A 27891-nucleotide genomic window follows, 5' to 3' on the forward strand; every position below is an offset into this window, starting at 1 on the left:
GGGATTGTCTTTGACACATTCCTGGCCTGTGGACTATTCAGGAGAACGACCTAAACATTCCCTGAGGAGCCAGGGTGTGCCCCAGCGGCAGCAAACTCCTTAAGGGTGGGCAGGAGAATCTGGGGGAGGGGTAGCGGAGACGGCTGCGTCGGTTGTTGCCGGGGCTGCAACAACCCAAACTTGGCTTCACTCCAGGTGGCTGTCTCTTCCCGGTCTCGGTCTTTTGCTCTTTAGCTGTTCCGTTCCTGCACTGGACTCTGCGCCCGCCCTGGGTGCCCGGGCCCGCCTCCGGGGCTTTGTGACATCACAGCTCTTGTGAGAGTGGTTGCCTTGGCATTTTAAACGCAGTTCAGGATTAGAAGACTTGAGAACTCAGTCTGCAGACTGAGACTTCGGAGCGAGCCGAGTGTGCGCGCGGCTGGTGGGTGTGCGCGGGGCCGCGTTGGGGACTCCAGGTGGGGTGGTCATGGGGTGCCGGCCTGAGATCCAGCACCCTTTGCAAGACTCTGCGCCCCTTTTTGCTCTTTTCCACGTCCTTTATGGCAGGCCTAATTTAAGCACCCAGCCCTTGTTGCTGCATTCTTGCCCCAGGGCATGGCGTGGCAGAAGGAGCTCAGGGTGTCTGGAGGCTGGCTTCCCGGGTGCTATTTCCTCTTCTAAAGGGACTGAGGCCGGGAGGGATAGCTCAAACTGCAAGTAACCCTGGGCTCCATCCCCCGCCCTTCCTGGCGATGGTCCGGAACTCTGGCTGAGCCTCTGCACACAGGAAAACTTGTTTCTATTTGAAGAATGCCCAGGATACGGTCAGGGACTCTGACTGGTGGAATACAGGCCTCGCTTTCATGCAGCTTGCATTCTGGGAGAAATGGGCAATAAAAAAGCCTTTTAAGTGGTAACCACTTGAACCTATAAAGAAAATGTTAAGGTCATTACATGCACTGGTGCAGAAGTCTCCCAGAGTGACATCTGAGCCTGAATTTAAAGAGTGAAGCCTCCACTCCACCCCACCCTACCCCTAACCTCAGGTGAGAGGCTGCACAGAGGCCCCAGGCTGACCAAAGCAGGTGGGTTCTAAGAACAGGAAGATCCTGGCAGCTGAGCTTTGCCCAGGCAGGGAGACAGTGGATCCTACCAAACCTGGATGCAGGGTTGTGTTAGGATAGGCAGTGGTAGGGCCACATAGCAGAAATGCCAACTGTCGTCAGTCACTCAGGGTCAAGGTGGGCTGTGGGCTTGGAGATCACCCACTCACAGACGGTGTCTCTCCCCAGGCGAGAATCTCCTCAGCTAAGGCCAAGCTTTGCTCACTGGTTGGTCCTCAGCCATGGTGTCCAAGGCGCATTCCTCTGCGCTCCCTCTGAAAGTGGTCGAGGACAGTAAGTACTGAGCTGGGTGGGGGCTCCCAGAGGTCAAAAGGAACCCTGGAGCCCAGGACAGTGAGGTGTGAACTCGCTCAAGGGTTCGAAATCAACACCATGTATGAGTTTCTTATGGCTGCTGTGATGCAGATCCACCAGGGATTGCATGGTTTAAACAGTAAAAGCCTGTCGCACAGCTTCTATGGCCGTGAGTGACAGGAAGATGGACAGGGCTGGTGCCTTCTGATGTTTGGGAAAGACTCTGACCCAGGCCCCTCTGCCCTTGGCTTTAAGGGTACCACCCATTTCTGCCTCCACACTTCCATAGTGTTTCCTCCTGTGTGGATCTGTGTTGCAGTGTCCCTTTTATTAGCACACTGGACTTGGGCTTATGTCAGAATGCCCTCAACTTTTGTAAACACGTCTGCAATGACCTTATTTACAAGCAAGGTCATATTCTAAGGTGCTGTGGAGACAGGGACTTGAGCATATGGATTTGAAAGAAGACATTGCAGATGGTTGTAGGGCAGGAGAGAAAACCAGAACAGAAGCAGGTCTCTCCTTTCTTCTGCTGTGGTTGCTATGTTGAGCCTGGAGGAGGTCCCAGTATGGGTGAAATGTCCCTTCTCAGGCCAAATGACATGCATGCTATAGGTGCTCACCCTGGGTGGCCCCTAGGGAGGCTGTGAGGTGGACAGTGCCATCATCTCTGTGTTCTCTGCTCCCTTCAGCGTTTAAATCCCAACTTAATGGTTTGTTTTGCTTTGTTTTGTTTTGTTTGGCAAGTCCTCCGTGGTTCAAGCTTCAAAAGTGTATTTTCGCTCTCCACACAGCTATTTGAAAGCCTACCCCCAACATCTCCCCAGGACGCTGTGGTGATGCGCAGAGACACCTCCAAGCAAGCTCTGTGCACATCCAAGCAGTAACTTGTGCCCACAGTTTGTCCTTTCAAGCGCACAATAAAAATGCCCTTCTGCATTCTGCTTTTCCCATGAGCATGAGCCCACACACTGAGCATTCTCAGGAGGGGTGGTGTATACTTGTAATTCCAGCACTGGGGCAAATCAGGCAAGAGGATCGGGAGTTTGAGGCTACATACTGAGACCCTGATGCAAAAAGCTATCTTAAAAAACAAAACAAAACAAAAGAACAACAACAACAAAAAAAACCCAAACCGGAGACATTTCATACTTTCCAGCAGATTCAAAATCCCACAGCGTGAGCGGAATGTGCTTTATCACCAGCTGCTGACAATGGACACTTTGTCCAAAAACCGAACTATTATACGTACTTGCTCCTACAAGGATGCTTAGAGCCTCCCACCCCCATATTCACTATCTCTCTCTCCTTTCTCTTGTCTGAAAGTATTTAAAAATAAAGGCTGAAATAGATGTCACCTCTCAACACAAACAGTACAGGAAAACTCCACTACCACAAGAAGATGCGAGAGTGTAACCAACCTCCTGTAGAGGGACCTGGGGCGAGGTTGTTTAGTTGGAGGTAATCCCTAGCGCTGAGGCAAAGCAGCAGGTGTTAGCTGGACAGACTTGAGGGTTGGGGAGTGTGTAGAAAACCAGACCCGGGATTGGCTTGCCTAAGTCATTGGGAGGTCAGAGGGAGTCCTGAGCTGACCACACCTTCCTGTAGAGGCTGGAACTGAAGGACCAGCCTACTGCCTCACAGGACCTCAGCAGCTGGCTAGTGTAGGTCCCATTCAGGGATCCACGGTTGAGAATATCTAGCTCAGAACCTGACCCTCATGAGAGAGGGTTTTTGACTAAACGGCCAAAATCATTTTCCTGGAGGCCAGGCTGTGCTGCAGGCCCCTATCTCTGTAAAGAGCCTCACTCATGGCTACCAGGAGGGTCAGATGGGCAGACCTTCTCTGGTGGGCAGGGCTGGGAGCAGCAGCTTCATGAGGCAGTTCAGAGGAACCTGGCTTTCAGAGAGCGCACTACATCTTGGGAGTTGCAACCTGGCTGTCTCAGAAGGTTCACTGTTGTGATAAGCACTATGACCAAAAGCAAGCTGGGGAAGAAAGGGTTTGTTCCTCTTACACTTCCAGGTAAAGTCCATTGCTGAGGAAAGTCACGGCAGGAACCTTGAGGCAGGAATTGATGCAGAGGCATGGAGAAGTACTACTTCCTGGCTTGCCCTTCATGGCTTTCTCAGCCTGCTTTCTTAGAGCATCCAGAACCGCCTTCCTGGAGTGGTACCACCCACAATGGGATGGGCCCTCCCACATCAATAACTAATTCAGAAAATGCCATACGGGCTGTAAGCTAGATCTTATGGAAGCAATTTCTCTTCTCAGATGACTCTAGCTTGTGTCAAGTTGACATACACCTAGTCAAGTCAGCTCACTAACCATCCAAAGTCAGCCTGTAACCACCGATAGACAAAGCTGGCCATCCACATATGTGGCTCCCAGTGCACTCCTGTCCCCATATCCTGTGCATCGGGGGTAACTGTGAGACCACAGCTGTTCCACACATCTGTATCGGGCACCGGCTGGTGCTAGCCACTGTGCTGGTGGAAGAGGGGAGATGAGACATAGGAGGTGCTCCTGAGTTTTGGGGAGACAGCAGTAAGCAGCCTTCCCTCTTTGGGGGCACTATTCCTCTACTCTGCTCCTTAAATAGAACAGGAAACCATTCTCCCAGTGTCTGGGCACTGATGGCTCTTGGCTAGTGTTTTTAAAAATAAAATATAAAGTCAGGTGGTGGTGACACATGCCTTTGATCGCAGTCCTTGAAAGGCAAAGGCAGGTGGATCTCTGTGAGTTTGAGGCCAACCTGGTCTACAGGGCAAGTTCCAGGACAGCCAGGGCAACACAGAGAAATCCTGTATATATACATACATTCATACATACATACATACACACGTATATATATGTATATATACACACAGTTATATATATATCCGTTTATTATATATATCTAATATCATTTCCTTTTCTTCCTCCAGTCCCTCCCATGTGCCCCCCATTTCCTTTAATAACAGTGGCCTCTTTTTCTTTTACTATTGCTACACACACACACACCTTGCTCAGTCTATCTAGTGTTGCTGACCACATGATATAGACTAACCAGTTGGGACCTCATTCCTGTGGAAGACTAGTTCTCTAGTTCTCAGCATTCCTTAGTTGCTGTGTCTGTGTCTAGGCTTGAGGGCCTGTGAGGTTCCCAGCCCTGCCACCTCCGTGTTAGCACATCCCCTGGTGGTGTCATTGTGCAGGTCTGGTTTAGGCAGCCGTGTTATCGCGGTATCACGAGCGAAACTTCCCTGTCATTTCTAGGCTATACAGTCTCCCCGTGCCTTTCTCGCTGTTCCAGCACCTACACTCCCGCCCCCCTTCTTCCACATTCCTGAGCCTTAGAAGTGCAGCAGCGTGTAAATGACGCGTTTAGAGCTGGACACTCCGCAATCACCCGTCCTCTGCGATTTGACTGGTTGTGGTTTTCTGTTGCAGAGGAGTGGCTTTGATGAGGGTGAGACCTCTGTTTAGAGTGTATCTGTATCCTTAGGGATTTTTCTGTTTTAGTAAAGTGCTGTGGGCTCTCTCCTAAGATCCATGACTTCACTAGCTGTTTTAGTCAGCGCCACTGTTGCTGCCATGAAACGCCATGACCAAAGCAACTTGGGAGGAAGGGGTCTATTCCACTCGCAGTTCCGTCCAACAGTTCATCATCCAAAGTTCTGAGGGTAGGAGTTTATGAAGGGCAGGAACCTGGAGGCAGGAGCTGATGCAGAGGCCATGGGGGAGCGCTGCTTACTGGCTTGTTCTCCATGACTTGTTCATCCCATTTTCATATAGCACCCAGGACCACAAGGTCCTTGACATTCTATTCTTACTCTGTTTGATCCCAGGGGTGTGAGGATGTGCATGGGAGGCATGAATGTACATGCATAGGATAATATATATATATATATATATATATATATATATATATATATATATATATATGTAGTATGAGGGCTGGCTTGTTGGGGTTTCTGTCCCACCCAGTACCCCAACAAGCCAGCAAGTCCCAAGGAAAAATCACGCACAAGACTCCATAAGGTTATAAACTGATTGGCTCATTAGGTCAGGCTACTTATTAGCTCTTATAACTTATGTTACCCCATTATTCTTATCTACGTTAGCCACATGGGCTCATTACCTTTCTCAGTGTGACAGCTTACATGTTGCTTCTTCCGTGGTCTGCACAGGAATGGCTGAGAGAGCTTCTGCTTCCAGAATACTCCCAGTCTCTTTGCTCCACCCCTACTTCCTGTCTGGCTTTCCCACCTATACTGCCTGCCTGGCCAATCAGCGTTTTATTAAAATATGATTGACAGAATACAGATAATTCTCCCGCACCATTTCCCTCTTTTTTTTTTAAACAAAGGAAAATACCCATAATCCATTTGTTGGGAATGTGGGCGTAGTATTTCAGGCTACTTCCTGCTGGTTGGGGGCGCTGATAATCTTATGGGGACCTAAAGAAAATTTAGAGTTATAATCAAGTCATGACTGGAGTATCTTGTGAGTCTCGATCATCTCAGACAGCAGTCTTGAATCTGTTCTGGATGTAGAACTCAGACATCTTGGCCCTCTGTTCCTGTTGGAGATTTCTCAGGTGGCCTCCCTTGATGGAACCTGATTTTTCTTAACTCAGAATGAATCCACAGCTTCTCATTTTCTGTGGAAACAAAAGCAAAATCTCTTCTCCAAAGTACCATACCTTTTGACTTCAATTTTGAAGCCAAGGTATTTTCAAAATACCTATCTTGGGTTAGTTCAGCAGCATTTATAAACAAAAGTCTTTTAGCAGCTGTTGCTCCTTCCTCAGCAATCAAACAATTCAAAGAGAGCATAATAACATACAGTATCAAGATTCTCTTTGTATTTTCCATCTTTGTGTGGCTTTACTTTAACCTCTATTTTTTTTATTTTTACTTTTACTTTTTGAGACAGGTTCTCTGTATATCTTTGTCCTGGAATAACACTGTAGACCAGGCTGTCCTTGAACTCACAGAGATCCTTCTGTCTCTGCCTCCCCAGTATTGGGATTAAAGGTGTATGCTACCACACCTTGAACTCACAGAGATCTGTCTCTGCCTCCCAGGCATTGGGATTAAAGGTGTGTACCACCACACCCAACTACTCTCTTTCTTTCCTTTTAACTTTAAGAACTTTAACTTTTAGCCTGCATATACACACTGTAAACCATTTAGAGGTTTTCTTCCTCTTTGAATCTCTCTTTACTGTATATTTTTCTTTTTCTGACCATATGAGTCTTTAATTTACTAAGCAATATGGAGAGCCGTGGCTTTGACGGCTAGATCCAGCTCATTCCTTAGCTTTCCAACCTCAAGACTGAGGTACCAGCCAGAGCTGTGTTCACTGCCACAACTCTATGGCGTTTCAAGGTCCTTGCTAGCAAGCAAGCTGCAGCATTCTGCTCACAGACCACACTCAGTCGGACTGCCTGCCTGAAAGAGTCAGAGATTGCCCTGGCAGGACAGCCCAGAAAGCCGGCATTTTAAAACAGCGCAGCGTTTTTCCTGCTACGACTGAAAACCGAAAAGCATGCGTTCAGCTTTTCATCAATACCATTTAAGTGTTTCGCGGCAGGACCTCTTAAAGGAGCTACAAAGTTTTGCAGCTAAAGCTGAGTTAGGAAGCCTCTCTTAGATGAGAGCATTTGCTTGCCTCTAGCAAGCAGAACAGACCCGAGAAATTGCTGCCACCAAGAAACCATGCAATGCTGTTATTTTGTTCTAGAATTACTTCCCAAGCTGTCTCAAGCTTTATGTGGATACAGTTGTCCACACGTTGGCGCCATTTGTAGTATGAGGGCTGGCTTGTTGGGGTTTCTGTCCCACCCAGTACCCCAACAAGCCAGCAAGTCCCAAGGAAAAATCACGCACAAGACTCCATAAGGTTATAAACTGATTGGCTCATTAGGTCAGGCTACTTATTAGCTCTTATAACTTATGTTACCCCATTATTCTTATCTACGTTAGCCACATGGGCTCATTACCTTTCTCAGTGTGACAGCTTACATGTTGCTTCTTCCGTGGTCTGCACAGGAATGGCTGAGAGAGAGCTTCTGCTTCCAGAATACTCCCAGTCTCTTTGCTCCACCCCTACTTCCTGTCTGGCTTTCCCACCTATACTGCCTGCCTGGCCAATCAGCGTTTTATTAAAATATGATTGACAGAATACAGATAATTCTCCCGCACCATATATATATATATATATATATATATATATATATATATATATATATATATGGAATAGCAAAATCTGGGCTTTGCCTCAGCCCTTGGAGCCCAGATTTGACATGTCCTCTGAACATGTCTGCAGTCAGCTCATAGTGGAGAGGTGTGCAGACAAAACAGCTCTTCCACACCCAGTCTACACTGAGACAGTGAAGCCTATGGGGTGAGGATGGGGTCACACAGTGGGACCCTGGCCTCACTGCCTTGGTCTCCACTCCATGCCCTATTTCATTGGCTCATCTTCCTTGTGATGCAGAATCTAGGACTAGAATTGCTTTGAGATGTTCATTTGGTTCTGAGCTCTTTGGAAGAGTTGCCAGACTGCTTTCTTGATAGCTATGTCTTCACTGCTCCCGGTCCTCATCCTTGTCAATACCAACTGTCTACTGCATTTGTCATTTGTTGACAAGTGGCTCTAATGCAAGTGATGTGTCATCTCATCTGGGGTTTGACTGTAACTTCTGTATTATCAAAGTCTTAGTGCTTGTCATTTGTCCACTTGGGGATGGGTTCTTTATGGTTTGCGGTTAAGCTTTAGGGGTTCTTTCTGAATTCTGTCTTTTAATACTCTCTTGAAGATTTTTAAAGTGTTAGATCAAGGTCTAACTGTCCCAGGGAGGGTCACAGAGCAAGAGTCAGTGGGGCCGAGGGAGTGGCCTGACCCTCAGTCACTGATGCTCTATCAGCAATTAACCTGGCCCAGGTTTCTAGACGATAAGGTCACTTTGGTCTCCCTGGCACATGAAGCTCCATCAGAAACTTAAGCCACCCTTCCTAGGACTGTCATGCTTCCAGCCTTCCTGGAATTGACCATTCTCTCTCTCTCTCTCTCTCTGTCTGTCTGTCTGTCTGTCTCTCTCTCTCTCTCTCTCTCTCTCTCTGTCTCTCTGTCTGTCTGTCTGTCTGTCTCTCTCTCTCTCTGTGTGTGTGTGTGTGTGTGTGTGTGTGTGTGTGTGTGTGTGTGAGTGTTTTGAGACAGGAGTAAGAGCCAAAGTTACATTTTAAGGTTTAATTATTATGCCGTAGAGACCCATGAAACAAAATGCCTCTGATCTGCAAGTCCCGTGCCAAAGGACAGATAGTTCCTGAAGTATTTTAGTATCTTGTGACTAAAATCCCTTCCCAGCGAGAGACACCAACAGTGTCTACTCGCTTCTACCAAGGTCACCAACATCAAACTGAGATATGTTTCCACTAAAGTTTGTCTGGAACCAATGTGTTTATGGGTTTTCCTTATAATGTAGTGGTTAGCAACTTGTGACTGTTGACCCCCTTGGGGGTTGAACAGGGGCTGCCTAAGACCACCAGAAAACATAGATATTTACATTGCAGTTCATAACAGTAGCAAAATTACAGTTATGAAGTATCAATAAACTTAATTTTATGGTTGGAGTCATCTCAACATAAGGAACTGTATTAAAGGGTCATAGCATTAGGGAGATTGAGAACCACTAATGTAGAGCCTGGGTGAGGGGATACTTCCAGGAGGGTGGGTGGTTTCCCCGAAGGCAAGACTAGAAAGTCTTTACTCATCAGAGATGATGGCTTTCTATAGTCATGTAGATGGAGTCCCCCTCTCCTAAGACCCAAGACTACATGTCATTAGGGAAGAATTGTATAAAAGCTAGTTAGGAGGGGTGGCTGGATACTCTGGTGAGGGCTCCATCATCTTTCCCCTCTGCTTTTTAATATGATCCAACAACCCAGCTATGATGGTCTTTTGCTGGCAGGCCCAGCAAAACTTCCCCAAATGGTCTTTTGGCTTAGAGGAAAGTTCAGTGTGTCATGTCAAAAGAAGCCCCTAGATCAAGCCTCTTGGTCTGCATTGTTGGGCACCCCGGGAAGCAAGGGTTTGGGGTGCAGCATGTGAGCAGAGGATAAGCCACATCGGCTCCATGAAGCTCTGGTAACAGCCTGGTCCCTCCCTTGGGAACCTCTCGGACCCTTTGAATGGCAAACTGGTTCTGGTCCCATAAGTCTCTTGGCCATGCTGGGGAGAGGGCATCCCAAGGAAAAGCAGTCACACTCTTGTTTGGTGAAAGACCAATGGGGTCAGGCAGGGTTCCCCCACTGACTGAAGTAGGGACGTCCTGATTGTTTGCTCTTTGTGAGCCCAACTCCTGGAGGAGAAGAAGCAGGTAAGGCACATCCCAGGAGGCTGCGCGAAGACGAGAGGAAAGGCTTCAGCACTGCAACTCCTGCCCTTAGCCTTCAGTGTTTGGTGTTTTCTAGGAACTCTTCTTGCTGCCTGGCTGCGGTTTCTCTTCCCTGGGTTTCAACCTTTCCCCTGTTTCTATTGTCTTTCAGGGTCTCTGTCTATTCTGCCCACACTGGGGCCCCCCTCACCCCCCTCGTCCCCATCTCTGCTGCAGCCTTCTGCTACTGTTGCACCAAGTCCAGAACAGGGCACGTCCTTGTATCTAAACCCAGAAAGGGAATGTGGCATTTTCACCAACTGTGCTTTCCTTTGACAGTCCCTCATTTGCGTGAAGGACTGCCTTGGTTGCCCCATAACAGCTTCCTTTTTACCACCAGGGGGCGCTCTAAGCACTCGGGAGATTGAGCAGACCCAGCATGGCTGTGGAGGCTTGTCTGCTGGTGGGTCCTCAGAGGCAGGAGTGTGCAGAACAGAGCCTGGGGCTGTGCAGTGGTGGTAGTGCAAGGGACCTGGGCCAATAATGCTAACCTTGGTGATCCACAGAACCCATCACAAAGTTGGGAAATGGTAAAAGACTGAAAATACTCCCAGGGTCTAGCAAGGGGCTGTGTGTGAGTCATGTGAATGAGCCATGGACATAGACTTTAAGTTCCATTAAAAGACACATAAAATAGACAATCTGAACCAATAAATGCAAAGATAACTGCATAGCTGACTTTGTCATCCAGCTCTACCCTCGCTGTCCAAAACGAAACTGTCTCTCCAGTTGCAAGAACCAACACGAAATACCTGTCTATGGAAGAAGCCATGTGTAGGCAGACTTTTCTCTCCCACCAGCCAATTCCCAAATAACCACAATGAGACTTATTACTTATAGCCCAGGTTTGTTACTAGCTAGTAACTCTGAAATTTTAAATCAACCCATATTTCTTATCTACGCTCTGCCATGTTGCTTGTCACCTTTCCCCGGTCCAGCAAGCCCTTCTCCTACTTCCGCTGCATCTCCTCCTCATGGCTTCTGAGACTCCTCCTCCTCTTCATGGTCTCTTTATGTCTGCCTGCCCCACCTAACCTCTGCCTGTTCAGCTATTGGCCAGTCAGCTTTTTTATTAAGCCAATCATATTGATGTATATTTACACAATATAAAGAAATATTCCACATTTCCCCCTTTTGTTTAATTAAAAAGTAAGGTTTTTAACTTTAACACACCAAAACTATATATTAAAAAACAAGTAATATTACACCCTTCTGGGGTCTCTGATGGAGTTAAAAACTAAACAGACTTAAGGTTTTCCTTAGTTATAAGTTAAGGTAAATTAGGTATAAAACTTTAGACTTACAAAGATAGATAATAGAGTATTTTCTCTGTTTTTGCCAAAACTTGATAACTGCTTTTGTTGTATATAATTTTACTATTTTAAAGTTAAAACCTTTCTTTTTAATTAGACAAAAATGGGGAAATGGCTGTGGAATAATCCTTTTGTACACTGTGAAAATGTGTTGCTCTTATTGTTAATAAAGAGCTAACTGGTCAACAACTAGGCAGGAAGAGGTCAGGTGGGAGAGAAAAACTGAGGATGCTGGGAGGAAGGTGGAGTCACGAGGAGAGAGAGCAGAATGGGAGGTAGGTACTTGAGATGAACAAGCCTCAGGGCAGCACACAGGTTAATAGAAATGGGTTAATTTAAGTTATAAGAGCTGGCTGAAAAGGAGCCTACGCTATCGGCTTAGCACTTACAGTTAATAATAAGTCTCTGTGTTATTTGGGGACAGGCTGGCGCGTTGCCAGAATCTGTAGCTCTGGTCTCAGAACACAGATTCTGGTGACCTGGAGTGACCCATTGCCCTGGCTGGACGATACAACTAGTGTCATCTGAAGGGAGAGAGCCTCAATTGAGAAAATGCCTCCATAAGATCCTGCTGTAAGGCATTTTCTTAACTAGTGATTGATAAGTGAGGGCCCAGCCCATTGTGGATGGTGCTACTCCTGGACTGGTTGGTGTGGGAGGCCCTTCTGTATATGTGTTGCTTTTATTTGTTAATGAATAAAGCCAGTAACAACTAATAGTCCTGGGTCCTATAAGAACGCAGAATGAGTAAGCCAGGATGAGCAAATCCTCCATGTGCCTCTGCATCCAGGTTCCTGCCCTGTCTGAGTTCCTGTCCTGATTTTCTTCCTTAATGTACTATATGATGTGGGACTGTGATGAAATAAACCGTTTCCTCCCAAGTTACTTTGGTCATGGTGTTTCATCATAGCAATAGAAACCCTGCCATGAAAGTAGCTACATGGACATTTTTGTTTGAGATAGGGTCCTAACTACCTTGTTACTCTCTTTTTAGACCAGTTTGTCCCTGAACTCAATGAACCTGCTTGCCTCTGCCTCCCAAGTACTGGGATCAAAAGTGTGTGCCTCTATGCCCAGTTCACATGAACTTTCTATAGTAAAGTGAGTCAGAAATCAGTGCGAGGGACAATAACTCAGGAGAGTGTGTAAAGGTTGTGGGCAGGTGAGCAAGTCTGCTGTCAGCTTCAGTTGTCCTACAGGGTTCATCATCTTAAGCCGGTGGGTGCTAGAATGTTCCTTAGAAACAAAGCTTCAACACAGGGGCTGCTCATCCTAGGCACTGATGACAGTCCCAAAGCAATGCTGGCACCTGACCCGCATTCATCCCATCTGTCTCGGAGGTTGACTGCATTTAGGACAAGCTTTTTCACTTGTCCTCAGGATTCAGCTATGTTGCAGCAAGTAGTCAAAAGCATCTTAGTGAAAAAGCAAGAGATATCTGTGCATGCACAACATATATTTTGCTTTTTAAAATATTTATTATTTTTATGTACAAGTGTGTTTGTCACATGCATGCAGGTGTCTGGGAGGCCAGGAGAAGGCTTCCCTTGGAGCTGGAGTCACAGGTGGCAAAGAGCAGGGGTCACTCTTAACTCTCAAGCTATCTCTACAGCCCTTAAAACGTTTTCTTTGAGAATTTATAAGAATGTATTTTGATCATATTCATCCCAGATTCACCCCTTTCCTCTTCCTCAAATTAATGTACTCTTGAGAAAATGTAAAAAGATTTATTTGTTTGGATGTTTTGCTTGCTTATATGTACATGTGTGTGCCCGGTGCCCTCAGAGGCCAGAAGAGGGTGTTGGATCCCTTGGGACTTGAATAACAGATGGTTGTTAGCCACCATTTGGGTGCTGAGAACCGAATGTGGGTTTTCTGCAAGAGTAGTTGATGCTCTTAACTGCTAAATCAGCTTGCCAGCCCTCAAGTCTTCTTTTAAACCAGAGACACAGGAGATATATCTATAGAGACTAGAAACACAGGAGCTATGCCCAGATAAACCAGAGATATAGCAGATATGTCCAGATAAGCTAGAGTTACCTAGATAAACTAGGAGATATATCTAGATAAACTAAATATACAGGAGATATAGCTAGATAAACCAGAGATATCGAGGATATGTCCAGATAAGCTAGAGTTACCTAGATAAACTAAATATACAGGAGATATATGTAGATAAATTAGAGATACAGGAGATATATCTAGATAAACTAGAAAAACAGACCTTGTGGGTCTGATGCCAGCTTAGGACACACAGGGAAGACTCTCTCACCAGGAAAATACCTCTGTTGAGCAGAAAGAATGGGTGAGGATGCTTCTCAACAACCATAAAATTGGAAACTTTTGACAATGTATATGGCTTTCTTTTTCAATTAAGAATGAAGATTTGAAGTACAGTTTTGACTTTGGTTCACTTTGTTGTGTTTGTGTTTAGCGTTTAGCTTTTTAGTATCTTCTAATCTTTATGACGGGATAATCAAATGTTACTACAGGAAAACTTCCCATAGACTCTAGGAAGTAGTCAGGAGGGAGCTCTGGGGAACACAGGATACCTCACCCCTCATCTGGCCCACCCTTTGCTACAGTGAGACTGTGCTCAGTCCTGTAGTATCCCAGGCTTTAGATCGAGTCTTACTGTGCTCAGACAGATTGCTGGGCCTCCACGGCTCTGCTCACCCTTACCCTTCCACCTGGAACCTTTCAGGCCTGACTTCTTCCATCCCAGGGCACTGGGGACCACAGTCATCCCTGACTTACCCCCACAGCTCAGTTCTACTCTCTTCTGGTTCCCCTGGCAGGGTTTGGGGCTCCAGGCTGCTGGAGTCCTGGTTGTCTTGGGAGGGGCCTGCAAGGCTCTTTGCTGTGGGTGTGGGGTGACAAGGTCAGTAAAGCAGTTGGGCCTCAACACCTGAAGTCACCTGAAGAAAGATATGAACCAGCCTCAGGGAACTTGGCCCTTCACCTAAGGTTTCTTGTAACAGGGCCAGGTTAGCATAACCCTTTTCAGGTGGGAGGGGGTGGGGCTTCCCAAGGAATGTGATATTGACATTTCCATCCACCATGGGAGGAGTCAGTGGCATGTTGTTTACAGGGAGATATCAAGGGGCCTGAGGGAAGGGAAGGCATGAAGCCGCTGCCTCCTGCCAGTTTTCAGGGGAGAGATGCTCATGGCCACCCACAGTCTTAATTCTCAGCAAAGCCAGCATCCTCATCTCACTTGTAGACCTGGAGCTCGGAGAGGTGGCTAAGCTGGTGCCCTGAGCATCTGGAACCCAGCACCTCCCTTGCTGTGTGTTCACAGCTCTCAGGGCCAGGGCGTCATTGCTGTGGCTCTCACATTGCTTTTATGTCTCACCAGAAAGCACCCTGGAGTTCGTGAACAACAGCTCCTCTTCCTTCATTGAAGATAAAAAGAAATCTTCAAAGAAAAGCAAAGGTAGTTTCCCCCGCAGGGTAGGTGAAGCAAAGCCTGGTCCCTTTTCTAGGGTGCGACAGGTTGGTTTCCAAGGTGCAGAGCAGAGGGAGGTGTTAATCTTCCTGTTAGGCAAAACTCAACAGAAACATGAGGGTTGGTAGTGGGGTAATCAATGGGAAACAAGTCAGATCTGAGCTTCAAATCCCTGAGAAGGCATCCGGGTGACCAGGTCCTAAGTCTTTCTGTCTCACCAGAATTTTCAAACACAAGATTGTGTCATGGTCATGGAAGGGCTGATATGCACAACCATGTCTGACTCAAGGCTGGAAGAAAGGAACCCAAAAAGAGAAAACTCCCAGCCCTTGTTTTCTATTGCTCTGACAAAATGCGCCCCTTCCCACAAAGCAACCAGGGAGAAAGGGCTTATCTTAGCTCCCAGCTCCAGGTTACAGTCCCTCATAGTAGGGGAGCCAAGGCACCGGGAACTGAAAACTGCCAGCCAATAGCAGCGAGGAATCAATGCAGGCGTGCAAGCCCGGAGCACAGTGCATCTTCTCCACTCTTGTTCAGTCCAAGTCCCAAACCCAAGGAATGGTGCTGCCCATGGCGGGCTGAGTCTTCCCACATCAATTAATTCACTATAAACACTACCCTCTCATTACCTCAGCCTCAGGTGGAAAGGGCCATCCCAGTAGTCCCGTTGAACAGTTCTGGCTCACATTCCATTGTGTGGCCATAAGTGTGGCTGCAGAGGTCTTTGAAAACAGGCACACCCTTCCTCTCTCCCAGGCTCTCTAACAGTCTGTACCACACCAGAACTCCTCTTGCCTTCCACAGTTGTCCTGGACTTCACACTGATGGGGACCCGGGGACCCTGTGTGCCATTCACCCCTCTGACTTCCTGGACCCCTGGAACTCACACTAGGATCTGAATCAGTGTAGAGGAGAAAGGCATGACCTGGGCTTCACAGAGTGGACCAGCATGAGCCCCGACTTGGGGCTTGCATTTGGTTCCCTGGATGGATTTCTGCCCATCTCTCAGGGGCCTCCAGGAGTTGGCCTGGCTTGCACCCCACTTGCCCTACCTATAGGAAACCTGTTCAGTTCCATCACTTTTGGCCAGAGGCTCTGGCTTCCTTTCTCTGAGAATGGAGACTTGCTGGGATTTTCACACCAGGGTGAGACAGATGCCGGGCAGGAGACCAGCTCCCCTAAGATTAAACCATAGAGGCAAGCTTACAGGGCTTAAGGACCCAGGAGAAGATTCTGGTGTGACTGGATTAAAGAACACTCAGTGGTGCTGTATCCCATGATGAGTAGAAAGTCACGAGGACCCCGAGACATGGGCTATTTTTTCCTTCTCCAGGGAATGTGACTATAGCTGACCCCTCAAGTAACCCTTTCCACATGTCAGGGGATGTGGATTTCTTCTTGTTCAGAGAGCAGGAGCGGAATAAAGCCATTGCAGTAAGTATCTGGGCCTGGGTCAGCCTCTTCTGAGAAGCTTCCCTGCGTTCTGTTCCTCCTGCCTCAGGTAAATGCTTCCCTCCTCAACCCACTAAGTCCAGAGCACTCGCTTTCCCTAGGAAGTCAAGTGCAGACCTTGCTTAGCTTTCCCACCATTGTCTCTGACTGGGCCTCAGTCAGGTGGCTTCCCCAGCTGCTCTCTACCTCTTCCACTTTCCCTGTGTGGAATGCCATTCGCGCCCAGCATTCTTCATGTCCTTCAAGGCCTGTCTCACACCTCACAGGTCCCCTCCTCTGGGCTTCTCCCCCTGCTTGGAATCCCACGGGGAGTGCCCCAATCCCTGTCTTACCTGCATCCCAGCTTGTTGCATCTTGTTTTAGTCATGTGACCTGGAGCCAGGGCAGCCCTGGATCCAACAGGTCCAAAACAGAACAGCGACAATGCAGTCCACCTACTGCGCCCCTCCTTCACCTACTGCACCCCTCCTTCACCTGCTGCACCCCTCCTTCACCTGCTGCACCCCTCCTCCACCTGCTGCACCCCTCCCCCTCCTGCTGCACCCCTCTTACACCTACTGCACCCCTTCTCCACCTGCCACACCCCTCCTCACCTCCTGCCTCCCTCCCCCACCTGTTGCACCCCTCCTCACCTGCTGCACCCCTCCTCCACCTACTACCCTCCTCACCTAGTACCACACCCTTGTACCCAGCTGAGATTCTTCGGAATTATCAGATAATGGATTGTGGCAGCTGATGGGTCCCATCAGAAAAGACTGATGCTGAGAATCTTTCTGAATGGGGAGACTTCCTTGCAAAGCCTACAATGCTAGACAGCACTTGGGCTTGAGAGCTGCTATAGACAGGGAGTGTCCCTCCTGTCATCCTGGGATAGATCATGAGAGTGCCCTGTGGGTAGCACAGAGGAGCAGGGCAGTGGAGCCAGCCACCAGTAAGCTTCCAGCCAGCTGACAGGACATCCCGCAGAGGAAACAGCCTTTTGGAAACAGGTTTAGGTTCCCTAAGTTTCCTAAACCTTTTGCCAGTTTTAGCAATTCTTGGCCTCAGTTAAAAGGGGACTTTGGGTGAAGGGACAGGTGATCATCTCTTAGCCATGCTAGTACTATTTGTTATTTGGCTGCACATTGAACTGGCACCTGTGTTTGGTATAGCTGCCTCTCCCCAGTCCCATCCTCAGGTGGTCACTGTCCTGTTCAACCCTACAGGGTGTGTGCAAGAGCCCACAGCCTCTCTAAGAGCACCAACAACAGAGTGCTCAGCACAGGTGTATGTGTGAGTGTGTGCGTGTCTCCCTATGTGTGGGCCCCTTCAGCCTCTGGCATTAGATAAGAGGCACTGGAGACATGCATCTGACAAAACCCTGGATCCATTGACTACCTGTCACCCCCACAGGAACGTGAACGAAAGAAGATGCTGAGGGTGCACCAGAAGATGACGTACGCATCCAAGGTGTCCGCCAAGCACACTAGCCTGCGCCGGGAGCTTCAGCTAGAAGAGGAGCTAGAGGACCAGGAGCTGATGGCTGAGGCCCGGCAGCTGCACACCTTCCGCAACAACACTGCCTGGAAGCTGGCCATGACCCAAGGTATAGCACCCCTACCTTGTGCAGGAATAAGGGATGATTAAGAAAGGCCCTGTCTCTGTGTGTCTGACACCACATACCTTGAAGAGCTCTGTCTTGATGGGCCACAGTTCTAGAACATGCTGATCATGGAAGACTGCATGATCTGCACCAGTAGCGCAAGCTCTGCTTGTAGAGGCTTAGGCCCACCCAACAACCAACCAATCACAGGCAATGGGCAGTTCAACTACAGTGAGGAGGTCATAACTGAAATTTGCCTTCCAGGTCTTGGTCATCTTGGTCACACTGCAGCATTTGATAGGTCATGGTCACCACTGGACTCCTCTTTCTATGCCAACTTCATGAGTTGTGGGGGTGCTATCGTAAGAGAGGCCCAGGGCAGATAGTCACCAACCATGTGGAGCCTAGCAATCACCTCTCAGCATCCCAGGGGACAACTTCCTGGAGCCCCCTTGGTATCAGAATCCACAGTGATGTTCAAGTTATATTTATGCCCACCTGTATTCTCTAAGTCATCCATAGATCTATACATTGTGGGCTCAATATGCATTCTATGTGGACAGTTGTTTGTAGTGACAAAGGAATTCTGTTTAACTGTAGGGCAAATGTGATTCTCTTCCATATACTGATCCATTGGTTGAATCCAAGGAACACCACACAGATGTGGGAGGTTGGTTATACACTGAAGGAGCCTTTTCTCCACTTTTCAGACCCATCATCACTGTAACATCCTGGGTAGGCAGCAGGACCCCAGCTTTCTCTGCAGACTGTCTTGGGTACCTAATTCCAGCCTGGGCTCCAGCCTCTCTCCCCTACTCACCTTCTGGGTCTTGTTGCAGATAGGAATATGGAGCCTGGAACATTGAATGACTATATGGAACAGAAGCGAAACATGTTCCTCCTCCAGGTGGGAATGGCTATATCCAGCTGAGGGTCTGGAGCTTGGCTCTGGCCCAGCCAGGTACCTTCATGCTCTGATGGTTCACAGTATGCCGTGGCAATGAAGCGAAATGAAATCCAGCGGCTAGAAATGCTGGCCACCCGGGAGGAGAGGAGGCTGGAGAGAGCTGAGAAGTTCCTGGAGAAGGATGCAAACTTGTTTGACGAGTTCCTCAGGGAGAATGACCGCAGCTCAGTGCAGGCCATGAGACTGTGAGCCTCCAGGCCCTTGTGATCGTGTCAGTAAAAACCCACACCCGAACCAGGTCTACTCCAATCTTACCTGGACCTGGAACCTTGAGCCCTAGTCAGGCCCTGATTTCAACCTATGGTCATTACCCCTAGCTACACCCCTAGCTCCCCACCTGACTTGTGCCTGAGGCCAAGGCAATGGCTCCATCCATTTCTGATTGATCTTTAATGATCCATTAAATTGGCCCTCCTGGTTCCCCAGGGCTGAGAAAGAGACCAAGATCAAGGTGGAGAAGATCATTGAGATCCGGGAACTCACGGCCCAGATCATGGCCATCAAAAGGTAGGGTACAGAGGGCCCCTTTCTCTGTCACTTCACTGGAGTTAAGGGCCACCTAGGACCACAAAGGCCTCTCAAGGACTCAAACCCTGTGGGAAGCTGTAGCCTGTTTTATGGGTGTTGATGAAGCTGAGACTCAGCGGCTCTCCTGAGGCCACACCATCAGGACACAGGACCATTGTGGTCCAGGCTGAGAGCAGCAGCCTTTATCCCCGTGGATGAAGGCCCTGTAGGTCACAGAGAGTCACAACTTAGGAAATCCTGACTGTTCTGGCTCCTGCAGGGCAGGATTCCTTTCCAGCTACTTCCAGCTAGGACTTGGTGGCAGACACTGCCTAACTTTCTACATTTCTCTCTGAGCCTAGTGAAATCTCCAAATTTGAAGATACTTTGCAGCATTACAAGATCTACAAGGATTTTCTGTACAAGCTGTCACCCAAGGAGTGGTTAGAAGAGCAGGAGATGAAGCGCCAAGCTCTTAGAAAGGCCAAGGAGCCTGGGGAGTTCACTAAGGACAGCAGCATGACCACCTTATCAGGGGAAAAAGGTAGGGCAAAGAGAAGGGTGGGTCCTGGTAGTGGTTTAGAGAACCTGTATCCAGCTTGAAGGAACCCTGTATGTATGGGGCCCCATCTGGTCCTTTCTTTCATGGCTAGGAGTACCTACTTTGAACACCCAGGAGCTCACAGTTCGAGCCTTCCCACAGGAACATGGGCTTTCCAGTCAAACCAAGGGCTCTCTTCCCAAGCATTTCTCTGCCTCTTCTTCTGGGCTGGGAGCCTGAATTATCATGGAAAGTCTGGGTCCAGCAATGGTCTGATGGGGTTTTCATTTGCTTCCTGTAGGGTCTAGCAAGAGCAAGATAGCCTTGCTGTGGAAAGGTATGACTGCCCCAGTCCAGAAGGGACCCACACCTTACGCCATGGGCACATACAAACCTCCCCCCACCTTTTCCCCAGAGGTTCAGAGCTTGAAGAAATCCCCAAAGCTTACAAGGTCTGGGCATGCCCCATCCAGCACTCAGAGCCTCCCGCAGGTTGGCCAGCTCAGCCAACGCAGCCAACCCAGCCTGTACAGTGAGCTGGACTCCAGACTGTGAGTGGTCTCTAGGAGCTGGGGGGGAAGCAAAGGCCATTAAAGGAGACAGCCAGGATGGCAGGGTCACAGGGGAGGGGCAAGAAATTTCATATGACTCTTGGGGAGGGTGAGGAGAGGGAAACCAGCTGAAGGTCACCCCACAAGGCTGCCCCAGGTGTCTGGTTCTTGCCCTGGGGTGACTGAGGTAGTCAGTAGCCCTAATGTGACAGCACAGTAAAGGAGAGTGGAGGGGCGTTCCTCAATGAAAGACATGTGCCAGGGGCAGGGCAGCTTTTTCTGTCTGTTAGCTATCCCAGAAGGCTCAGCAAGGCCCCATATTTCAGAGTCCCAGAATATTGGATGCACAGTAAAAACCTTGCAGTTTGCAATGTAGTCTTGAGCCTGAGCCTAGGATCTGAGCTGAGGTGGTTCCAGGCAACATTATTGGTGGTGTATGGTGTAACAGCATGCACAGTGAAAAGTGCATGTGTGTACTCAGAACCAAGTCTGCAGTGAATGCACAATGCAACATGGGTGAGTGTTGTCCAAAATACCCCAGATTAATTATACTTCCTTTGTTTGACTTTTAATTTCTGGTCATTGCATATTAGGAGACCTTTCATTGTTGCCCAGTTTTTTCCCCTCACATTTAACTACATACCCCACATGGGATCGGGACCCACAGTTTAAGAAGCTGGGAACCGGGCGGGGTGGTGGTGGTGTCTGCCTTTAATCCCAGTACTCAGGAGGCAAAGTCAGGTGGGTTCTGAGTTTGAGGCCAGCCTGGTCTACAGTATGCATTCCAGGACATTCAGGGTTACACAGGAAACTCTGTCTCAAAAAAGAAAACAAAACAAAAAGCAGGGATCTAGGTGAACACAACTGGATGGATTGTGAACTGCACAAGGTCACAATTGAGAGGACCATATCCCTTTGGAGGTGGATCAAAGCAGCGGGGCACAGCAGTCTCCTGAAGTTCCTTGAGCCAGTGACTGAGCTGATCTATGCACCTGTATATCTCCATCTCCACCTCACATCCCTGGGCATCTGGCAGAGCTGACCTCACCTGTCCCTCAGATAACACACCTGTGGCTCCTGGGCACAGTCCAGTAGGGGTGGGTGGGGATCACTGGGAAGGGCTGGAAAGTACGTGGAGGTGGCGTCCATGCAGTGTGGTGGCAAAGCAGCCTCTGCATCCCTGTGAGTTGTCTCAGGACAGTCCCTGTCCTGTGTGGTGCTGCTTGCAGTCAGCTGGGAAGAGGTTGGTATGCCCAATGGCTATGAGTGAGGCAGGTAACCAGACGCAATCCAGGTGACCTCAGAGGGGCACTCAAAACAAATGGTAAGTAGGAAGGTACGTACGATGTGAGAGTGCAGAGGTATAGATCAGGGTAGAGTAACCCAGTGGACCAAGGGAAGGTAGTCTTCTTCTAACTGGGGACTCATGACTGAATTTTGAGTGTTTCTCGACTGTGGGACCTTGATGGGGGCTGGTGCAATATGGGGGAAGGGAGAGGTAGGGAACACGTTCCATCCATGTCTTTAGTCCTCTGACTCCCCCTTCCCTTGGCACTTGTGGCCTAGACTGGTCCAGGAGCTCTGACCCCACTGTCTGTCCTCAGGTCAAGCCCTACTGTGCCATCACGAGACGACACTGACAGCGATGGGGAGGTCTGTGGCAGGGCTCTCTCCCCTCTTGCACCCCCATCAAGTACTCTACACTGCTCCACCAGGCCCCGTTCTATACAGCACCCTCTCTGCCTACCCCTCACAGGAGATGGCACTGTACTTCACTGAGCCCCAACAGCTCTTGGATGTCTTCACACAGTTAGAGGAACAGAATCTGTCCCTGATTCAGAACACGCAGGAGATGGAGGAGGCCCTGGATGATCTGAACGTCACTCTGAAAAACACCCAGATCCGCATGTAGGTCGCCATGCTGCCCCCTTGCCACTCCTGCCCCCATTGCACTATCAGCTGCCCCCTTCCTTGTATAGTGTCTGGGTAGATACCAGGACCTTGGAGCCACCTTCAGTCAGAAGGCAGCATTGTGGACCTCCCATTCAGTCCTTCTGCCATTAACCCAGCCCCTGGGAAGTCAGCCTTGCCATGTGGAAGGCCACGATACCCTAGGGGCCTCAGGCAGGCATGGTTTGGAAGGGACCAGAAGCTGGCCTTCAAGACACTTCAGCTATGGGGATGTATCAGGGCTCCTCACACCACACCCCTGGCCCTAAGATGTGAGGAAAGAAAGATGTGCCTTGCCAGGGACCTGCAGCATTTGGGTGGGCACCAAGCAGCATAGGTACAGTTGTTGGGAAGGCACAGGGCCACCTGGCTGGCTGGAGTCAGTTTGGGATGGATGGGGTCTGGGAAGACAGGTCTGTCAAAGTCTGTCTAGCATAGCAAGGGACCAGGGCAATGGAAAGACCCTAGAGAAACCCAAGGTCCTAGATGTAGTCAACGAGGCAGCAGGGGAGGCAGGAGCTGGTCTCACTCCCACCCAGAGCTCACAGGATGCTCAGATTCATAATCCCTGCTACAGGGTGTGGCCACCAGCCACCCCATCCCAGTTTCTTCCTCTGCTCATTCCAGAGCCCAAGGGGGCTGGGTAGGGAAGGCTGGGCTGGGGTACTGGGTGAGGGTGTTGTTCAGGCTCATCCACCAAGGCTCTAAACTCTGAGCAAATCTTCTGGGTAGGTCCAAGACCTGCAAAGGTCAGGCTGGGCCTCTTTACAGGAACTTATGCTGGATGGCAGTGACGGCAGAAAGACCCATACATTGGCTAGTAGAAAATGGATGTGCTAGGTAGAAGACATGGGGAGTGATGTGAGGGGCAGGTGACATCAGCTGAGATGGAAGGCAGGAAAGCAGTGTGTGTCCCAGGTGTCTGCTGGGTACAGGGAGCAGCCCGCCACCCAGAGGCCCATCAAAGGCAGCTCAGGCAACAGAAGCAGCCAGGGCATAGGCCTTGACCCAGCTGAGACTTCAGTGTCCAGACAGGGAGCCATGTTCCTCAAAACTCACCTTACTGGTCCAGTATGGCTGCCTCCAGAATGAAGTGGAACTACCAGCTGTTAGGCAAAAATGCTTTCTGGAACCCTGGCAAGGGCTGGAGGCACAAGGAGATACTCTGGAGAGAGGCCAGGAACCTCTCAGCATCCCAGAGGACCTGCTCTCCCTCAACACAGCCATCCACACTACCAACAGGACACAGGTGACAGACAGCAGTTATCCCCAGGAACACCCACATGTGGTTTCCGAGTCATAGCCCATGAACTCAATCACCCTTTCTTACGGGGGAAAAAAAAATCAGAAAACAACTTCGGAGAAAGAGAAAAACAAAGAAATTGATGATAGTTTAGCAAAAGAGCCTTAGATCCAGCTGGGTTAATAGATAATTCTACAAAACATTCATTCAAGGGTTTAAGGGAATGGAGGACCTGTGCTTGATTCTCTCTCTCTCATATATATATATAAAATCACACACACACCAGGTACCATGGTGGTATGCATTTATAACCATGGTTTGGGATGGAAGGGGCAGAGGTTTCCTGGGACTTGCTGCCCAGCAAGCCTAGCTCATTGGCAAGCCCCAGGCAGTGAGAGACCTGTCTCAACACACACACACACACACACACAGAGAGAGAGAGAGAGAGAGAGAGGAGAGACAGAGACACACAGAGAGAGCATACATTCACACATATAAGGGAGAAATGACGACACTCCTCAGCCATCTCCAAAAGACAGAAGAGGAGGGAGCACTCCTAGCCTCCTATTGAGACCAGCATGGCCTTAATGCCAAGCCAGACACAGACAGCTCAGGAGAGAGGGGTCCAGAAAAGGGTGTTTTGCCACTGTGGCTACAAAGACCTCAAGAAGATGAAAACAAGTTGAATCCCAACAAGTGTGTAAAACAACACCATGGTTCACAAATTAGGAACAGAAAGGAAGGAATTTCAATTCGGTAAACATCACAAAATTCTACAAGCTAATGCTGTTAAGGGCTTTTCCACTGACATCAGGTGCAAAGGGTGGGTAACTCCTCTTTCTGCACTCCTGGTGGGCAGAGCCTCCACTCTTCTACGCCTATGGTCTAAGGACAGAGCTCTGCCTACTAGGTCATGCCTAGTGGGAGCCAGGTGCTGAGGGAACTGTCCAACCCTGTAGGGACAGGGAGGTCAACCTGCTGAAGCAGTGGATCACCACCATGATGATATCAATCTCCAAGGAGGAGGAGTCAGCAGCAGAGCTGCAGCTCAAAGTCCGTGTTTTCCACTTCGGGGAGTATAAGGGTGACCAGCAGGTAGGGACAGGAGTGTCTCAGAGCAGGGCCCAGGCCCAGCATCTTAGGCCCTGCTCACCCCCTATGCTCTGTGTGCTTGGTGTGGCATGTGCTCCAGGGGTCTGCTCACCTACCTCCTCAGCTGCCTGCAATGCTTCCAAACTCTTGATAGCAGGGAAAAGGGCGGGCCAGGAACTCAGCATGCTAGCACAGAAATATCATTTACTCACTCAGCTCTTTCCAGACTGCCCAGTGCCTTGTGTGGCAGACACCAGGTCAGGGGCCTGACTCCTCCCTGGTCAAGAGCTACTGGGCACTGGCTATGGCCAGGCCTGACTAAGCCTTTTTGTCTGCTGCTCTCAATAATAACCACTCAATATCCACATAGCAGTTGCTACCTGCTTCCTCAATGTCAGACAGACTCATGAGGGGTGAGCTCATCTACCTTGGGCCTCACAGAATGTGGTCCTGTGGGGAGCTGGGGTCAGTGCATGGCTCCCTGGAACAGGGACTGGGCCTCAATGGGCTTGCTGAAGAAACTGGAGGAAGGGCTGGGATATGAGATGAGTCAGAGCGTGACCACAGGAGCACTAGAGCTATTCTGGCTAAGAAAAGCAGGTACCATTGCTTAACCCCACTCTCTGAGCCCACACTGTGGCTGTTCCATCCTGGCTGGCAAGCAATGACTGCTGGTGTAGGCAGGCTATCATGTGAGGGTGAGCGGGGCCTGCAGCCATGCCACACCGCTGGCCGACTGTCCGCAGGACAAGTTGCTGGAGAGCCTGAACCACAAGGTGCTGGATGTGTATCGGAAGTGTGTGGGCATGCAGCAGGAGGCCAACCTGGGCACAGTGCAGATGCTGACTGTGGTGGAGCACCAGCTGGATGAGCTGCTAGAGAATCTGGAGAGAGTGCCCCAGGTTAAGATTGAGCAGGCTGAGAAGGTCAAGGAGAGGGAGCGGCGCATGAGGTGAGCCACTGTACCCAAACTTCTATGACTGCAGCTCTGGCTTGGGTGCAGGACGCTCATCAGCATCCACCCTTGTGTATTTCTTGACCAGAGAGACAGGCTCAGGTCTCTGTAATGTGAGGCCAGGCCTCTGTGAGTTCCAGAGGGCAGGGGTCATGGGACACAACTATCTGCAAAGTCTGTCTCTCTCTCCCAAGCATGGGGCCATCTCCTCTGGGGTCCCAGCACCTTAAGACCCTAGCTATGTGCCTAGCTATGTGCCAAGGTGTAGGATTGTGGGCACAGGAACTGAAGACAAAGATGTGGATCTAGGGAAAGGTGCTTTTCGGGGGTTGTGGTCTAAACCTTAGGTCACTCTCAAGGCCAGTATGACATTTACACCCCCTATTTGCCTTCGCCTGCAAACTTTGGCTGATCTGTCCACGAATGACAGGAAGGGCAGAGGGGGCATTTTCTACATATGGGAAGGCATGGACTGACCTGGAGTCTGAATGGCAAAAGGGGTTCCTCCTAGGCCTCGGTCCCTATAAGCCACCTCTTGTCTCCAGGCTTCGTGAAGAGAAGGCCAGGATGCAGAAGGAGCTGCAGGAGGAGCGGTTGCAGCGGGCTCGAGCCAGGGCCCAAGCTGAAATAAAAAAGAAGGTGAGAGGTGGCTCCAGGGTCACTCTAGGGTGTACCTCCTAGGCTCTCCAGCCTGAGCTGCCAGGCTTCCCTGAAGGCAAATCACTTCCCTGAAAAAATAGACAGTTGCTTGCAGTGCCAAGCTGGAGTGGAATAATCTCCAAAGCCAGGCACTTCTAGTACCCTGTCCTAGGGCTGTCCTCACCAGGACCAATCTCCCAGATGTGCTATTCACACAGCCTCTGCCAGGTGCAGATGCTCAGTCACAGAACTCCCATGAACAATCAGTCTCCGGGTCCTGTTGCTCTGTCCACTCCACAAACAGACCCTAGGTCAAGCAACTGCTTGTTGTTAGGCCTGTGTCTTTGGGGTCTGAAGCCCTTGCCCCACAGAAAAAGAACTGTGGCATCTTTGTGCCTTTTCGACGTGACAGCAGAAAGTCTGGCCCTGAAAGCAGGCCTGGAGCCAAGCATGGTCCCTGAGAGACAGGGGAGCTAGTGGGCATCTATGAAACATGGATGCCCATTTTATTGCTTGGAAAGATGAACACCATTAATAATAAGATAGTACAAAATATCCCAGTGTTTAGTTCAGAAAGGAAGTGGAACACATAATTCCCTTCAGAAGATGCAGCTCATTAGGAGAAAAGGCATCCAGGCTATAATCAGGACTCAGATGGCAGGGAGAGCATTAGACAGAAACAGGACAATATATGGAGGTCTAAACCTAACAGGGCCTTAGCAGGAAGGGGAGGCTTTTCCTTCCTGGAGAGGAATTTTATAAGAAAAAGGTTTGGGGGCAGAGGGGAAGAGAGAGAACACATGTTGCCAGGAGAGGGATGACAGGGCAGAGGAGACCCTTCAGAGAGCAGCCTTCAGAGAACTTCCCCAAGCAAATCCAAAAACAAAGGAGAGAGCTAAGTTTTGGGAGGTTGGCAGACAGCTTCATATTACATGATTTAGTTCAACATGTATGTGACAAAGAGCATGGAGGAGCTACGTATTGGTTAGGACCATCGGTCAAGGCCTATTGTTGTACATAGAACATACAGCTTAACTCAGAAAGAGCTGAAGGTTATGGGACTGGGCCTTTTAAAAGGGATCACTGTCTTCTACAGGCCAACCTCTAATGTGTTCTGTCACATTGCAGGGTCTCCTGTGGAAGCCCTGAGCTAGGAAATACTTTAACTCGTGCCCTTCAGAAAGTGTGCTCCATGGAGCTGACATGGTGACTGCTAGGCTGACCCACACTCCAGGTCCCTTTAGCCACTGCCACCCTTGAGTGGCTGGTCTGCATGACCAGGCTTTGCTGGCCCCTTCCTGAACCCTATGGCAGGGTACGTAGACAGCACGACATCTACATAGGCAGCACAGGCTCACCATGTTTATTGCCCCTGCAGAGAGGCAGGAGATTGGTAAGCCGCTCCCATCCACCAGTCATCAAAATAAAGGAGGAGTCTGAGCACATGATAATGGACAAGGACAAGGAGGAGTTGCTCTTCTTCTTCACTTAGCAGCAGAGCTGGCTGAGGGCTCAGGAAGAGGTCAGTAGTTAGTGAAGGCAGGGACTGCGAGCCTGAGGGACTAACTCCACCTCATGCTCTCCTGCCAGCCTCCTTACTCACAGGAAATAAAGCCATGTCTCTCAGGAGTCTGAGTGACCTGTTGAAGGAAGCCTCTTGGAACCCCTTCTTTGTTATTTCACCCAAAACGTGTTCGAGGGACAGAACACCATCCTGGTTCTCATCAGAGGTAGCTGCTTGGAGAAAAGCTCAAAACCTGTCCCCCAGGAAAGCAGGGTGTTGTTTGCTCTTGGAGACAAAAGAACTGGTGGCCAGCTGGGCAGAAGG

At 49.4% G+C, this 27891-nt stretch overlaps 1 protein-coding gene across 1 annotated transcript; it reads left to right on the forward strand.

Moving 5' to 3' along the window:
• Positions 1-241: 241 nt before the first annotated feature.
• Positions 242-27716, forward strand: Cfap100 (cilia and flagella associated protein 100). The gene is made up of 17 exons (XM_048416675.3): positions 242-421; positions 1272-1376; positions 14495-14572; positions 15918-16018; positions 17429-17621; positions 18458-18525; positions 18607-18770; positions 19012-19092; positions 19455-19636; positions 19935-19970; positions 20049-20184; positions 21789-21837; positions 21941-22092; positions 24337-24472; positions 25216-25421; positions 25970-26063; positions 27442-27716. Exons 2-17 carry the CDS (start codon positions 1325-1327, stop codon positions 27553-27555), a joined length of 1842 nt encoding a protein of 613 aa, XP_048272632.1. The 5' UTR covers positions 242-421; positions 1272-1324; the 3' UTR covers positions 27556-27716.
• Positions 27717-27891: the final 175 nt, after the last annotated feature.

Source organism: Myodes glareolus, chromosome 6 (assembly GCF_982192425.1).
Source record: "Myodes glareolus chromosome 6, mMyoGla1.1, whole genome shotgun sequence".
NCBI classification, from domain to species: Eukaryota; Metazoa; Chordata; class Mammalia; order Rodentia; family Cricetidae; genus Myodes; species Myodes glareolus.